At 40.4% G+C, this 16422-nt stretch overlaps 1 protein-coding gene across 2 annotated transcripts; it reads right to left on the bottom strand.

Moving 5' to 3' along the window:
* Positions 1–238: 238 nt before the first annotated feature.
* Positions 239–15645, bottom strand: POGLUT3 (protein O-glucosyltransferase 3). Of its 2 annotated transcripts, none has more exons than XM_059466377.1 (8): positions 15417–15645; positions 10477–10674; positions 9813–10099; positions 8832–9048; positions 7301–7497; positions 6129–6323; positions 4994–5098; positions 239–4167 (listed from the first exon to the last, which is right to left on the bottom strand). In XM_059466377.1, the coding sequence occupies exons 1-8, from the start codon at positions 15634–15636 to the stop codon at positions 4042–4044; spliced, it is 1545 nt and encodes a 514-aa protein (XP_059322360.1). In that variant the 5' UTR covers positions 15637–15645; the 3' UTR covers positions 239–4041. The 2 variants fall into 2 exon arrangements, with proteins under 2 accessions (XP_059322360.1, XP_059322361.1); XM_059466378.1 differs by lacking the exon at positions 15417–15645 and adding an exon at positions 11077–11110 and having other exon boundaries at positions 10477–10670.
* Positions 15646–16422: the final 777 nt, after the last annotated feature.

Below are 16422 nucleotides of genomic sequence, written 5' to 3' on the forward strand. Positions count from 1 at the left end.
AAGGCTGACCTAACTCTGCTCACTCAGCTTGTCCTCATACCCATGCACCCCACTGCCTTTATCACCCTGGTGGTCCATGCTGGGTGTCCATGTATTTCTTGTACAGGGGAGTCCAAAACTCAATACAGGACTCCAGCTGCTGTCTCACAACTGCCAAGCACACCTGCCTTGACCTGCTGGCCCCCCTCCTGCTAGGACACCTCCTGCTTATCACTGCGCACATGATGGACTCAAGGGATGTGCTACGGATGTTTATTAAAACTACTTCAAACAAACATGCAAATCATCCTTTTCCCCGTATTCTCACAGCAAAACCCAAAATTAGTGTCATAACTGTCTGCAGTACAGATTTTCCTATTAACAACTTAAACAGAAGCATTGTACTCAAAACTCAAGCATTAGTACTCATATAACTCATTAAAATCCTCTAAAACTTCTCAGACAAGAAGATTCTCATCATTAAATCCTGTGAACTTAAACAATATCAATATAAAATCTTGCACTTCATCACCACCCTCACAGAAAAAATTTTTGCAAAACTACAGTGCTAAAGGAGCTGATAATATCATAGGTTTATATAATGCTTCTTTTCCTTATTATAGTTTCTTTGCAAGCTTCTCAGACGTGCTCCAACAGGTGATGTATGTTTTCCCTGTCAGCTCTCCTCCCTAACTAAATAATTTACTTTGTAATGTAATAAATGTTGGGTGTATGCTTCCCAGCATGGATGTTTGAATCTAACATTCCATCAGACAAGCTTTGATTATAGGGTTTTTAAAATTATGAATCTACAAGGCAGGCCTGGCACAATTCTGTCACAAAACCAGCACATTAGTGATCTTGAGGTAAATATAAAAAAATACAGTCTAAAGTATACATGAAACTGTATCTCCTTTATGTATAACAGATCAGGATTTACTAGCTCTCATTTCAAGACAAAATTGAGGTTGGGTATTTCCCAATGGGGGTGCCTAAATATATTAGGACATACATACAACATAAAACCAGTGTTCATTATATGAAGGTTCACTGTTAAGGTTGAAGAAATCTGAAAAGAAAGAATCTTAGGTAAAGATTCTGCCTTCCCAACATTACTGGATGTTAAACCCCTCCTCTGCAGATGCCTGTGCTTGAAAACATTGGCCCTGGGACTATACATTGTTATAAACTATGTACTATTTCAAACAAACCAACCTGCCTCTGTTATCACTGGTAAATCCCTGACAAAAACAGGACAGGTTTTATTCTCTATTTAAAAACTGAAATTACTAGAGCAAAATTTAGTACTGTGGTATGGTAGCAATTTTCCAAAATTACCAGCAACGAGAGATTTCTACACCTTTGAACAGTCACTGTTCAAGAACTACCACAGAATAATACAAAGTCCAGTCTATGTATGCCACTTAAAAATTCTATTTAATGTATGTATTACACTTCACATGCAAAACCAGGTTTTACTCAGTATTTATCATTTCCTGTAACACACCAGGCTGATGAGTATCATCCTCTCAGCAAACTCACATAGATCTGACATCTTTTCTGGCCTGGTGGGGCACTTGTTACGACTGTTCTTCATTACAATTTAAATTGCATACAGCAGCACCAATGGAAAGAAGAGAGACCTTGGCTTACCTTCTTTTACCTTTGGAAGAGCTATAGCTGTAAAGTGAACAAGATTCTCTCAAATTAATATGGACTTGTAGTAAAAGTTCCACCATCTCTCTACTATTTTTTAACTACAGCAAGAAGATTAGTACAATCATATTTTGAAGATATTTCTTGCTGTGAGCTATAAAAGCAACTGTAAGGGACTCTGTTGACAAACTAGTCTTTGAAGTGATACTTGTTACAAAAGAAAGGACTTTTTTTGGCAGAGAAGAATTAAGAACAGTTTCTTCCCCTTTTTATGAGGGAAGGAAGGAAGGATAAAATATTCACATTTATTTATAATTTAAATTTTATCTGATTCTTCTTTCAGTTTGAAAGACTTCTGTTTCAAGCTAGGCAAGTTTTCCTACATAGGTATTTCCAAAGAACCATGAAGTATGTGTCATGACTCCCCCTATTCACTCTCATTTTAAAAAATACAAATTAATCACTTTTGGACTTTTGATTTGAAATATGTGGAACACTTTGTTTTTCAACCAACTTTTATGCTCACTTGCCTTTGCTGAGTGCACCAAAATAAGATCATGTAATACAGTAAAAATGACTGTGCACATGGAACAAAAGGAGAGCACAGACTCAGTCCTGAGTGTCAGCTTCAGCAATGGAACCCTGTTGCTGAACTTCGATGTAGAAAACTTTATGTCAGATGAGTTGAACACATATTTATAGACTGAAGTTCTAGGACTGGTTTTCATGCTAAATAAAAACACAACCACTATAAATATGAGTGTTAGAACCAGAACAAAGAGGATTATGGGTAGAACAACATGATACAGGTTTATTTCTTAACTGGCATAATATAATAAATGACTGATGGACAGTTGCACTGACCTCTTTAGAAAGACAAAGCTCTTTCCATATTTAGCATACTGCCGTTCTTCCTGCTCTAATGCAGAAATTTTATGCAATTTGCAGTGTAGAACCAAGAATGAAGCCTGCATGGTGTGTAGTGCACCAAATCAATCAGACAAGTCTACTGTCTTGCAGACATCTCCATTTTTTTTAGTGTAGGGAGAATTCAGTATCCATGAAAGCTTTTATTTGCCTGTAGTGAGTCAGGAGCTGCTCAGGCAGGCTGCATTAGCCAAGATGGAAACACAGAAATAGGTGCTTGTGGGCACTGGTCTCAGTATTGGTGTCTCCTTCCAGAACTATTTATGCATTTTGAAGTAGACAAACTTGGACAAAAATCAACAGAGGTATTTGGAGTTGTACCCAGCACTAGGATTCCTCTTCTGCCCCATCCAAAGGCAGACTTTATCACAAAGGTATGACCAGATCCTTCTGCCCTTGTGAATTTTGCATTGCTAGCTGCAATGTTCATGGCTGCACAGGAACTTTGGCAGAAGACCTGAAAACCTCTTGCCCAGTTTGGAGCTAAGGCATGCTCTGGAAAAAATGGCCTTGAATTAAACCAAGGAGGACAACCAGCTTCCCAGTTGCTTTACATGGACTCTAACTCCTAGACTATTACAAAAGAATTAAACCAAGCTGATCTAAAACTCTGCTAAATATAAAACAAATTTCAGATTTCACGTAGTCCAGAATACTGTGGATGGTATTGCTGAACTAAGATACCAGTGTTTCCCATGGCATGAAATTCCCCAGTCCTTTTGTGGAACTGTGACTACATGTACAGACAGTCACAGGAAGGGAACATGTTTTCAGAGTGGTGACTTGGCACCCAAGGCACTGTGACAGCTAGAGAGTCTGTTTTAAAGCAATATTTAATTCTGGTGATTCACAGACACGATGCTTATAAACACATTTTTCTAATCTCTCCCCCTGCTCTCCATTTTCCTCTAAAATTGATGAGCGTTATATCATGTTGTCTGTTACCTGTCATAAACCACAAAATAATCTGAAAGCATGACCAGATCTGCTATCTGTAAATCTCAAATATTCATTTTCTTTGTCTAGTTTGAAAATTGTTTTGCATATAAGAAACAATCTAACACTGAGGTAAACTTTATGAAGAAATCATAACACTGTTTCAATATATCACAAATGCTCCTTTAGAATAACTTGCACTGACTCATGGCAAGATCTTTTGCAGCGACTAGTTCCTCACAAAACTTTGGTAAACAGGTCCCATCTGGAACATGAGCAGCTCTGTGCTCTGCTTCCTGATGATGCAGTACATCAAACAAATCCCCCAGACACTCCCCACTGCAGGCTCACTGTCTGTCTGGTGGTGGTCATGGAGCCAAAACTGTGAGAACCAACACTGTAGATCAGAATGAGCAGGAAAACTGGTATGAAAATACAAGAATACATAACTAAGAATGCCTGGTACTGCATAAGAGTCTTAGATTTCACAGCTTAATTCCTATTCCTGCATTTTACGTGGGTAATTTTCTCCATCCAGTACAGTTATAGATCTTCCCTTAAAGGCTTTTTCCTGTGGCAAGTGCACACTGAGTCCCTGTCATCAGGCTGAGGTACAAGTTCCATTCCATCCCGTATTTCAGGTTTGCTGGCTTGGCGTTCGGCATATTTCTGAAATATGTAAACAACATTTAAGAATGCTGTAAGCACCAACATATAATTCAAGAAGCAGAATTTTCCTCCTCCCTTCCACTCAGAAGCCTACCTTTATCCAGGCTCCTTATGCCATTGTTCACAGCCTCTGCACAAGGTGTCTTTGCAACACACCTACTAATGGGCTACACTGCCTCTGAAAACCTCCTGTCATGTTTCTGCCTATTATTATGGTAACTTTGATATTGTCATCATCTGTGCCTAACCACTTTACACAGATAATGCATAAAAATGTCATTTTTGTACACTGAACAGTTCCATCTTTCATGTTAACCTGTGGCTGGTGAAGGTGACATCTAAGTGCACAGCAGTATAGGAAAAAGATACTTTCAGAGAGGAGAAACTTTGTTCACTAGAGATTTGCATTTTCTAAGGAAGAAATGACTACTGGGCCTGCTTCATCCCCTACACTCTACTAGTCACACTTCTGGAACTTCTTTTCCATTTATTCATTATTTTGTAGTAGAGTAGCTCAGAAGTATGAAGGGAAAAAGGAAGAAAAGTGGATATACAGATTTTCTCCTACAGAGACCTACTGGAAACCAAATACCAAGTGACAATGAAAACAGGGCTGACTGGGGATGGGGGCAAAAAAAATTCCTGATTCTGTAGAATAACCATTATGTCAGGTAGATTCTTTAATTAAGAAGAAGGGTTTAGCAAAGCTCTTCACATTGATCTATGAATAATATGTCTGCTAGTGATTTAAGTAAGGACTGAATATGAAATTTGTAGCATTAGTAGCAGCTGGGGGGAGAGTAATAAAGTGATCTATTGTACTCACCTGGAGCACTTTATAATAATAGCAGTAAAACCTGTGAGGCTGAAGTAATTCTCTTGCTGTTAGTTGTCCTTGTTTAGCAATTTTTCTTGCTTCCTCATCATTCTCCTTGAAAATTCAGATGAAACAAATGAATAACAGAGCAACTCAAAGCCTGACTAGCATTAGAAGTTTTATTAAATGGGTTATTCAAATCTGCAAAATTAACTACAATTACTGGTAGATTGCAAAGGCATTATTAAAATTGCAGATTTGTTTAAAAATACTGGATTGCTTTTATTGTCACTACTGCTACCTTAGGGCTATCAATAACAACTTTCATGACTAACTTTACAATTTTGAAAACTCAATTGATTACTGCTCCACCATTTTGTCCAAGCCTCAAGCTTCTTCAAAATCAGTTCTGATACCTCCCAGATCTACTTAGTTTTACAGAGGTCAAAACCACATCTCTTGTCCTCTCCAATGCAATGGAATTCAATGTCTTCTTTTTTAAAAAAAGTGCATGAATTCATGTATTTATTCTCAAGCTTTTTAGGTCTATGTTGCAAAGCTTTTAGCAGTCTCCTCTGATTCCTGAGGTAGAATTACAGTACTCTCAGAAAAGAAACTCTTCATGTGTTTTTTTAACCTTAACAGCACTTTGACTTAAAGCACAAATGGTGTTTTCAATCACAGAATTTATCTGTTTGCTTACAGGATCCCAGCCTCCCACTCTGAGCACGTTACAGAGAGCAGCAATTTTTTGTACATTCAAACAGAACATGCAGTAACTTCTGCTCTAGTCAGGGCCTAAAAAAGCTATAGCATTAATTAAGTAGTATCTAGGAATCTGGTTGTTTCTTTCACAATTACCTTAGTCAGTATGCTAAGGCTCTGACTCATGAACTCTTCTGCCCATACTTAAAATGAACACTTAAGTATTGCCCTAAATAGAGATGGTTATTTCAAATAAGGCCTTCCCATTTTATACTAACAACAAAATGTACTTCCTTTATACCAGGATCTCAACAGCATTCATGCAATATATATATATATATATATGTGTGTGTGTGTAAATACAAAAGAAGAGACTATTAAGATAAATTGTTTACATGTTTGTTTATCACTTTGAACTTGAATCAATAATGGAACTTACCTTAGCCCATTTTATTTTCTCTAGCAAGTCCTGTAAGTTTCTCTTAACTGGAATATAATGTTTCCAAGGTTTTAATCCAATATAAAAGTGTTCATAGTACTGGGAGTCTTGCTTCAATACCAGGCTGTCACCCAGCAAGAGGTATGGAAACCTGTAAGCTGCTACGGTGCCATCTACATTCACTTGGTATTTGTACTACAGTATGAAGAGAGAGGAAAAAAGGTGAAATGTTTTGTATCAGAATGGGAACAATGACTGCATAAATTATTATTTTAACAGGCAAGAAGTAATCATGTTTATTCATTTTCATCTTCAAACAAACACATTTCAGTGTTAAGCACGTGTAGTTTCATGGTCTTCTGGATAATATAATGGAAAAAGGATTTGTTTTCAACAGGAGGCTGACAGACAAGAACCTTTGTGTCACATGAGCTGCCTGATGGGTGTCCTATTGAAGTGTCCTGGGATAGAGCAAGGGCTACAGCAGGGAAGGAAATAAAACTAATCTATACTTCAATTCAAACAGTAAATTTATTCTGACAACATTATTATACAGAATAACCTGAAACATATTATTATATAAAATAAGCTGAAACATAATACTAGAAATAACCATTAATGTCATGCTTTGGCAGATGTTCTTGGCTGTAACAGCATTTCTGAAATACTGAACTTCAGAACAGAATTTCAATTGCTATATATTGTAATGACTTTACACAGGATTCTGTTCCCTTTATTTTTTTTATTTCTCTTGCAGTAGAATTTGTATGTTGAAGTACAACAAAAATACTCTCTATTTTTCTAATTTGTTACTATAAAGACTCTTTCAGATATCCATAGTGTACTTGAAATGGCTGTAAATTGTGTCCATTGTTTTCATATTTACCCCAAATCAAAGAAACCCTGATGGTGACAAATCCAATTTCTCAGTCTATTAAAACATAAACATAAGCCAAGATGCCTCACTGAGGTCTTTCTTGGCTTCCTCTACAAGTGTGTCATACTAGGACATGGATTACAGGTGGTTTATCTACTCTGCATGGACCTGTGCTACTATAGCAGCATAATTGTTTTGTTTACTGAAAAGAATTAACAAATTTCTTTTCAGCTGAAATTAATTATATGAAATAATAAATTTCAAAATTAATCAGAAACTATAATTTTAGTACTACCTTAAAGAAGTCAAAAAAGCCCATCAGCTGAGCCTTCCCCAGCTCTTTTTCTTTTTCTCTGAAGAAGAAATATCCAGTTATTCCAGCATCTAGTAGCTCTGGATTTTCCTTGGATAACTTGACAAGATGGAGACGTTCTTCTCGGCTGTCTCGACCTCTGAATAAAGCCCTCTCAGTTTTGTTGTCCCAGAAGGGGCCTATGAGCAGTGAGTGACAAGACAAAAGCAAACAGCAGTGAAATGTTCAGGATCTGTTCAAGGCAAATAAAGAACTTGGTTTGACAGTGGTATTACATTTGGAGACATGGTAGGACAGGCATGGTTTCCCATAACCACTTATTAATCACAGGATTAAACTCACAATTCTGGTTTGAATTTTGGGATGGGAAACTCATACAAGGAAAATTGGAGAATTGCTTTTCCACTCAACAATTTTGTATTTCAATAACTTCAACTATCTTGAAAGCTACCTAAGGGATTATAATAAAATACGTAAGGAAAATGCTAATAATTAAAGCAATTCTCCAGCCAAAAAGCCTGCCACAAAAACCTAATTTCTTTAGTAAAATCCACCTCTGTTACCCAGTAATTTAGTTAGGTCCTTGAAGAACCATTAAATGATGCCTTAAAAAAGAAAAGAAATGGCTATGTTGTGTCTTCTCAACACGTAGCAAGAGTCTGAAAGACTTAATCTCTGCTTACTGCATTAACTATGCCCTTCCTCACCTTTCTTCTGAAAATTTCCCTAGAGCACCTACTATATGGAGTAGTCTCTTACTGTCTCCTAATTGGAAAAGCAGCTGTACTAAATCAGTAAACACAGAATGCCTCTAACTGATCATTTAATTGAAATATTTAATTTTAAAACTAATAAAGAAAAGAGGAACTGAGAACTAATTAAATAAAAAGAAGTAACTTTCCACTCCAGTTTTACTCCTTAGGTATTGCTTATGCCATTTGTTTGATCCCTAAATATTCGTTAATTTCCTGAGGGGGAGGAAGACAACTGTCAGTAAAGCTGACTCCTTTTTCAAAGCCAGAAAAGCAATTCAAGAGATCTTACTCTGAGGTATTTCTTCATATAGACAATGTTTTCTAATTTGAAAGAGGCTGCAGCATAGTATCAGCTTACTTCTTTCAGTATTCAAATTTTTTGTAAACAGAACACTGGGCCACAACAGTCAGGAAAAGGGTTACTGTTTGATTAGAAGAAACATATTTGAGCCCTTGACTGAGGAGAAAGGCCTTTTAATTACATTTAGTTTTCCTTTGCCAGGTCACAGTAGGCATCTTCTGGATACCTTTAATGTCAAATTCACATTTATTGTGATCTGGACTTCTTAAATTTTGGTTCTGAATGATACACCAGCTTAGTGGCAGTGTTGAGAAGTGTCTGCAATCTGTAAAGCCTAAGCTGCTTGTATTTAGAGATTTCCCAGGGCACTTTGAACTGAAGACTTCAAAACATTTGAATGCAACTAGCTTTTTTGATGGAAATCACAAATTCTTTTTAAACCCCCAGTGTAACTCACCTGTATTCCCTTGAATGGAAAGGAGATCATTGGTGACTCCACGCAGAGTTTCCAGAGTCGAGTGGGTTACATCATATGTTGGCAGGATGATATCTCTGGAATCCACAGAGCCACACCAGGAGATGACAGGTACAGGCCCAGGTGTATCATTAACCTTCCTGTGCTCAACTGGCCAGTCTCCAACATTGAGATAAAACTCCACGTCAGGAAGACGAACCTAGATGTGCACCCAAGAAAGGATAATAACACAGAGAAGCTGTCTGTCACTCTTACATCTATGCATCAGTTCTCTCTTGTCATGCACTCAGTGCACCTACTGGATAGTTCATAGATTTAGCTGTGCTTAATGCATGAATTCCAAGCTTTTTCCCTGCAAGCAAGTTTGAAAGGAACACCCAGAGGCCAGGAAACAGCTCCCAGTTGGGCTTTAGCCCTTGGAGCTTTCCAAACATTTCCATTACTGCCAGGAGAAGCCCTCACACATTACTCCTAACACCCAGTGTTGTCTTGATGGAATGTCAAATCTTGCTTCAGGAATTATACATGTGAAGATACAACAACAATTGCAGTACTGCCATATTTAAATATATTTAGCCTGGATAAGAGATGACCGAGAGGGGATCTTGTCAATGCTCACAAATGTCTTAAGGGCAGCTGTCAAGAGGATGGGGCCAGACTCTTTCCAATGGTGCTCAGCAACAGGACAAGGGGAGACAAGCACATACTTAAACACAGGAAGTGCCATTTGAATATGAGGGAAAACTTCCTTGTTGTGAGGAAGATGGGGCCATGAAACGGACTGCTCAAACAGGCTGTGGATAGTCAAAACCCACCCTGGAGATGATCCTGTGCAACCAGTTCTGGGTGAACCTGCTTCGGCAGGGAAGTTGGACTAGATGTGCTCCAGAGGTCCCTTCCCACCCCAAGCACTCTGTGGTTCTGTGATATTGCCTTAATATGTGACATGATCCAAAGCAGTACCTTCCTGGCCAGTGACAGGAACATTTCATCGGAGAACATCTTGAAGTCTGTGTACTTCCCTAGGGAGCGCCGGTAGATGTGATTATCCAGGATAGTGTAATGGACAATAGCACCTCCTGTTTGGCTGAACCTGGCTGGGATTTCCTTGAGCATTCGCTGCAGGTCAATGGTGGGAAATGAAATGAAGTCTTTTGTAATCTGAGGCTCTTGGGATGGACAGGACATCATGTCCTGCCAGACCTCAGGGTCTTCCACAGGACAGTCACAGTATTCATGATAAACTGGTTCTGTGGAAAACAAAGCACCCAGAGTCTGTATTCGTGATTCTACAGCACGCATAATTTATATATTAGAGTGGCTTGGCATTTTTATACCACACTTTCTACAGTTTTCCTAGGAAATCATCCTTCCTATAATTTCTGGAATTTTGCAGTGTAACTGAAAAAACAGCAACATTCTTCTCTTTTCAGAAATATAAGACTCTGTGTTATCAGGGTGAAATTATTTTGCTAAATAAAGGTCCATTTCTGTGAACCTGCCAAGCACACGGGGCACTCAGAACTGTTTGAGCTGTCCACAGCTACCACAGCCCACGTACTGCAGTTTGAAATATACCCTAATTCAGAACTTTGACATATTACATTATAACAAAAAATACCCTTACCTTTCAAAATATAAGGTGATTGAGCCACATGCTGATCACCATAAAGTATCTCAATTTTCAGGCCTTTTGTGACACTTCCATACATCCGATAACGCATAAGGAATGTACCATCATTTCTATCCAAAGGCCGAGGCGTGTAAATTCTGGTGACTTCTTTTGGAGAAAGTGCTTTAATTACCACTTTAAACTGTGTTCTTCCTGGCAAGAGGAAAATAAAACCAGACAAAATCACTTTAAGCTATTAGAATTACATCTAGTAAATAAAGGTAAAGAGCAAACTCCACTGAATTAAGACCACGGAATTTAATTTATTTTTCAGTACAATTTTTTAATTATACCAAGTTGGTAAAACTAGTTTCCAGTGATGAAATATCACCCTACCAAATATTCTTAGTCATTGCACACCGCTAAATGGAAAACCTGCAGGTGTAGATAGAAAGTTAAATATTTGATTATAAGACAGAAGGAAAAGCTAACAGTATTTTGAAGCTAAGATCAGGTTTTATTCTAAGTTTTCAAGTTAGTGCTCTGAGGAACAATAATTTCCTCTAGAGTAAGAAAGGCAGGAAACCAAGTGAAAGTAACAGGAGAAAAGAATACTTGCCAGCTTGTGGAAAGGCAGTTGCAGCATGCAGGAGTCACATACAAATTGTTCAGCTTTGGGCTGCTGCTGACTGTCTTGAACATTTAAAGATCCAGCTACTGAAAAGCAGTGATAAGAGAATGATAATAGAGATGTTCCCTGGACATCTGTCTGACCTGTGCTTAAAGATCACCAGCATTTCATCATTAATGCACTAAGATATGGAATAATTTATGAACAATATGAGTATGCATAAAAATAAATCTGTTATAGTCTTTAGTTCTATCACAAGTGGTCATTGCCAACTTTATTAATTAAAAAAAAGGAGGGGGACAAATTATTCACTAAGTGTGACAGTCTAAGCATTATGAACCAAACAAATACAATGCTACCACCAAGTAATATACAGAAATAAATGAAACTGAAAAAATCCAGAAAAAATCAAGATGTAATTAAAATCTGAATATGTCCCAACAGCACTAAATGGTTGAGATGTCAAAGTTATATTTTGCATCCACAGATAAATACACTGATGTGGTAAGTACCAGTCTTTTAATGATTAATCATGTCTTCCTTAGATCACTGGGTCTTAAAACTGGATTCAAGTCAAGTACTGTGCAAGAATATTCAGATTAAATTACTCTCCCAAAGAAATGAACATCTCTGCCTCTAAAGGTCACTGCAAGTCACAAACTTGCTTGAAAGTAGCTGAGTACTTCAACCAAGTACCCTCTCCCTAGGTGACTATCACCTAGTATTATTTGGATGAAGAAGCATTGAAATCCAGAGTATGTCATGAGGTTCACAGACAACTGTTTCTTGTTGGTATCACATCTTTGTCTCCTTGTACCCCTTTTATTAAACAGCATTTTTACTGAGTATAGTGATTTCCCACTGAAGAAAATTACGTTTTCAACCATCATAAAAATTAGTGAATATTGTGAAATCAGAAGTCAAATATTACTTCCTTGTCCTGTATTACTTGTATTACTATTTTATATCCTTGTCCTGACCTACAGGAAATACCTAAGTGGGTCTTTTCCCCTGCTGGTTATGTACGTCCTGCTCTAGACATGGAGCCCTTGATCTGCCCAAATGATATGTTGGGTTTAGCTGGTGGCACTTGGACACAGGAATCATTTGATAAGGGAAGTGACTGATAACAAAGCTCTATGGGAAAAAGCTAACTCCACTGAAAGTGAAGGGGAAGAAAAACAAGACTGAGTGTCTCATGTAAGTACAAATAATTCATTGGAGGAAACAGACTTCTTGTTTGTAATTTACAACATTGATTGTGTAATGGGGCCAAAGCCTCCATGGTATACTTAATCATGACAACTTTTTGCTGATTTTTATTTTTTATTTGGAGGAAGTTACCATGGTACTTTCACTCCTGTTTTTTTTTTGTTTCTCTCAGCCCAAAGGAATTACAAAAGAAAAATGTGTCCTTGATGAATCAGCAGTGCTACTACTTCTCTGTTACCCTGAAAACCTGTCTGGGAGAGCATTTTGAGTACAAATAATTTCCCAGCACTGAAGAGACACTAAAATATAGACACAGTCAAAATGGGATACTTTAGGTAACCCAGGTAATGACACCTGCTTTATGCATTTTTTTTCTTCTGTGCAGCTTGCAAAAGAGGTATGCCATGCATGGAGGAACAAGTGACGAAATGGAGGGAAAGAGAGAAAAAGTAACAAGATACTGAATTTAGGCAAATTGCTAGAGAAGAGCAAAAAAATCCTAGTCACCCTATTTCTGACATGTATGCAGAAGAGAAATTAAAAGATCTGAAGATTTTTTGATTCAACTGTTTTACTAGAATTGTTGCTGGTTACTCTCACAGATGGAAATCACAAAATCAACGGACTCACTAAAGGGACACACAAATTATTAGCCTATACTTTCAGAGAGCTGGATGCAAGAGCATACATCCAGTAATAAACAAATACAGGCCTTGTGTGTGACCATCACAAAAGCCCAGGGATTGTGGTCACCAAAGGGAGGTCCTGCAGTGCCCAGGTATGAAGGTGAGTGAACTGAAATGTACAACTGTTTGGCAGCACTGCAATGAGAGCTGGAAGAAGCATGCCCTGCTCTTTGAAAGCATTTGGTGAAACCTACAAGAGTATCTGGGAGGCCTTGAAAAATATTTATTAGCACAGTATCACCTGATCAACAGATAATCTGAACAGATCATCAGAGATCATCTGAGCAACAGTTAATAGCTGATTTTATCACGGTCAATAGTAGACATGGTTGGCAATTGTTAAATCTAGGATAAAACCCAGCAGAAAAGAAGGAGAAGGCTTATCCAAGTAGCCAAAGGAAAAAAATCTATGCAGTTTACACTAAAAGAAAGTTCTGTGTTTTCAGCAGGGATTTTCTTAATCTTTGAAATAATTTTTCTAGGGAAACAATGAATTCTGCATCATTCAACAACCTCCTACAAAGGCAGGTAAAACAGTTACAGCCTCTGGGCTGAAATTCCAGTGTAATGTGCAATGATGCATATCAATTCTGGTGAACAGACTAGATATTCAGAAAACAATTCTGCATTTAAAATCTACTTATTATGCTACACAAGTTTTATAATGGATCCCAGTAAGTCCTGACCCACTTAACCAAAATTCTAATGCACATAAAAAACAATTTAATAGATTTGGACACATTTCACAAATGTGATGCCTTAACTGTGGTTCTGCTGCTCTGATCACAGTGTTCCTGTTTCGCAGTGGGGGTGATAATGTCAATTTTTTTTGCTATCTCCACAGGTATATTTTGAGATGTTTTTAGTTTATGTTGGAGAGTGGTGCCTGAATGAATATTGTTAATGGTAATTCTTAATGATGTTTTACAGAATTGAACATTTTAAATCATTAAAGAACAGAAGTTTATACCCAGGGTCTCTATGAATACTTTAAACAGTGCTCATGCACTGAATATGATCAACTCTACCACTAATTTTTTTAAGGATGCTTGGCACCCTCCTAAACAGTTCTTGGCATGGGACAGCAGCTAGCACAGGCCGAGGCAGCAGCTCTTCCCTGCTGGCAGCACTCATGCTGTCTTTGACTGGAGGCCACAGCAGGTCATGGGATGAATGGAGATCACTCCATGCCAGATGGCATTGGGACTTGGAAACTTTCCTGGGACACTGAATTTATTAACATAAATACGAACACACTGCAATCAAAACTAGGTCTCAGTACCCATATCCTCCCAGTTTATCTTGGAGGACTTACACTAGCATGAGAATCCAACTGAACTTCACACCTTTTCACCTTTCCCAACCTGTTGTTTGAACCCAGGGCTCTCCCTGTGCAGCTGCTATCAGCCTCCACCCCACAGTGCAGTCGCATTCTGGACTGCAATTACAAACTGTGCTGACATCCAGCACCAAGCTGCAACAGCAGATGGAGAAAGCCCAGACCTGAAATATCTGAAGTATCCACACTCCTGTCAGACTGAACACATCCCCTGTATAATATATGGCTACTCCTTAATTCTGCAAGCAGCAGCTTTCTAACTAACAAGACATGAAGAGGCCATGCATACTTGGTAGCTGCCCGCTCAGTACCATCTCTGTGAACAGTAAATAATACACAGCAAATTAAATAGCTTCTACCCTATGTAAATTAGCAACACAGGATTTCCTCTGGGGCTATCTTCATTATGAAGTCTGTGACACCAAAGTAATTTTCATTTCAAATTTAAATTATTAATACAGAGTGTGTGGAGTTAACTTGCAGCAGCAAACAGCTGACTGGCATCATACCACTGGCCTGCAAGAACGAGCCCAATTCCCACCCTCAGGAGAAGTGTCGTGGGATGGTTTGTGCTTGTGCTGAGTAAACAAGAATGAAAATTACTCCTTAACGGAACAGCAGTAGGATAACAGAGCCCAGAGGCTCTGCTGACTGAGACACAAATTTTAAGCAACTGGTGTGTGTGCAGCATTAAAAATAATTACGTTACCACTTCCCAGCTGTGCACTGGGAATCTACGTCCACTAGCTCCAGGAAGACTGGTTCTTTCTGAGCTTACGGTTTTTTACAGTAAATTCCAAACTGTTTAGAGCAGACTACTGGTGAGAGCAGAGGAGGCACTGGGCAGCACCAGAAGAAATGAGCCTGGGACCATGTGCTTCTCTTGCCATCCCGCCTGTCCCGGGCGCTGCGGGACCGGGTGCGGGGGCACAGCCACCACGCGGAACGGGGAAAGGAAGGAAGGAAGCAAAGAAGAGGGGAAGAGGGCAAGGGCTGGGCACCTCCAGCCAGGTTCTGCGGCGAAACCGCGGCCCGGGGTAGGGTCTCCATTCCTGCCCCTGCCCGCCCCGGAGCACACGAACGGTACCTGGCGGGGAGCGGGAGAAGTTCCGTCCGGCCGCGCTGACCGCCTGGATGTAGAAGTACCGCACGGGGACGGTGACCCCCGCGTCCAGCCCGGGGCCCCACGCCAGGCTCCTCTCGGCGCTGACGGGGTCCCCGGGGTCCGCCGACTGCGCCGGCTGCAGCAGCGGCCCCGCGGCGCCCAGCAGCAGCAGCACTGGCAGCAGCAGCCCGCGGCCCCCCATGGCCCCACCGCCCCCTATCGCACCCGCTCGGAGGGGTCCGGGGCCTCCTCGGGCCCTGCGCGGCCCCCGCCCGCTCCCCGCCCCGCGGGGCGGCCCCACGGCGCCGGGGCCGGTCAGAGCCTGAGGGAGGCGAGCAGAGGGCCGAGCTTTCCCCGGGCGGCTGAGTCCGCCTTTCCTGGTTCTCCTCCTCCTCCGGGCTGTCCCGCGATGTCCCCGGGGAGGTCGGGGGGTGAGAGCCCAGCCCAGCCCGTGTGCGCTGGACCGCACCAGCGGCGGGAGCGAGCCCCGCCCGCGGGGCACAGGCACAGGAGCGGGTTCGGAGCCGTGCAGTTCCCCGGAGCCGCGGGAAATACAGCACTGTGAGAGTGCTGGGAGAGCGGGGAGCGGGCTCGGGGCCGCTGGTCTGCGGCTGCCTGTGCCGAGGGGCTTTCTTCCCTGCCTGTGGGCGCTTTGAGGGCCGCGCTGAGGAGCAGGTGATCGGGGGTGTGTCGGCCCCCTCAAAGAACACGTTACCTGTGGTTTAGGATACGACTCAGCCGGCAGCTGAACAGCTGGCCTGGAATTTAGAGAGGAAAAAAATCATCTCTATCGCTTATTGTTACTGCCTTGTGTCAGCTGATGTACAGGGATTGCTGTAAAAGGAAAAAAAAAGCCCCCAAAACCTGACAATTTAAAATTCCTCACTGTTTTTAAGATTTCCCATAGCAATTGCATTTAAAGCAAAGGACAGAGCATGGACCCTGTTAGGATGCACGGACACACGGTTCCCTGTCAATAGGCTCCACT

This window comes from Ammospiza nelsoni, chromosome 2, assembly GCF_027579445.1.
Source record: "Ammospiza nelsoni isolate bAmmNel1 chromosome 2, bAmmNel1.pri, whole genome shotgun sequence".
NCBI lineage: Eukaryota > Metazoa > Chordata > Aves > Passeriformes > Passerellidae > Ammospiza > Ammospiza nelsoni.

Coding starts and splice junctions, on each gene's coding strand:
- POGLUT3 (XM_059466377.1), bottom strand. CDS start 15,636: ATGGGGGGCCGCGGGCTGCTGCTGCCAGTGCTGCTGCTGCTGGGCGCC. Junction 9,049..9,812: donor TCCTGTCACTGGCCAGGAAG/GTACTGCTTTGG, acceptor GTGCACATCTAG/GTTCGTCTTCCTGACGTGGA. Junction 4,168..4,993: donor ATTATTATAAAGTGCTCCAG/GTGAGTACAATA, acceptor TACATATTTCAG/AAATATGCCGAACGCCAAGC.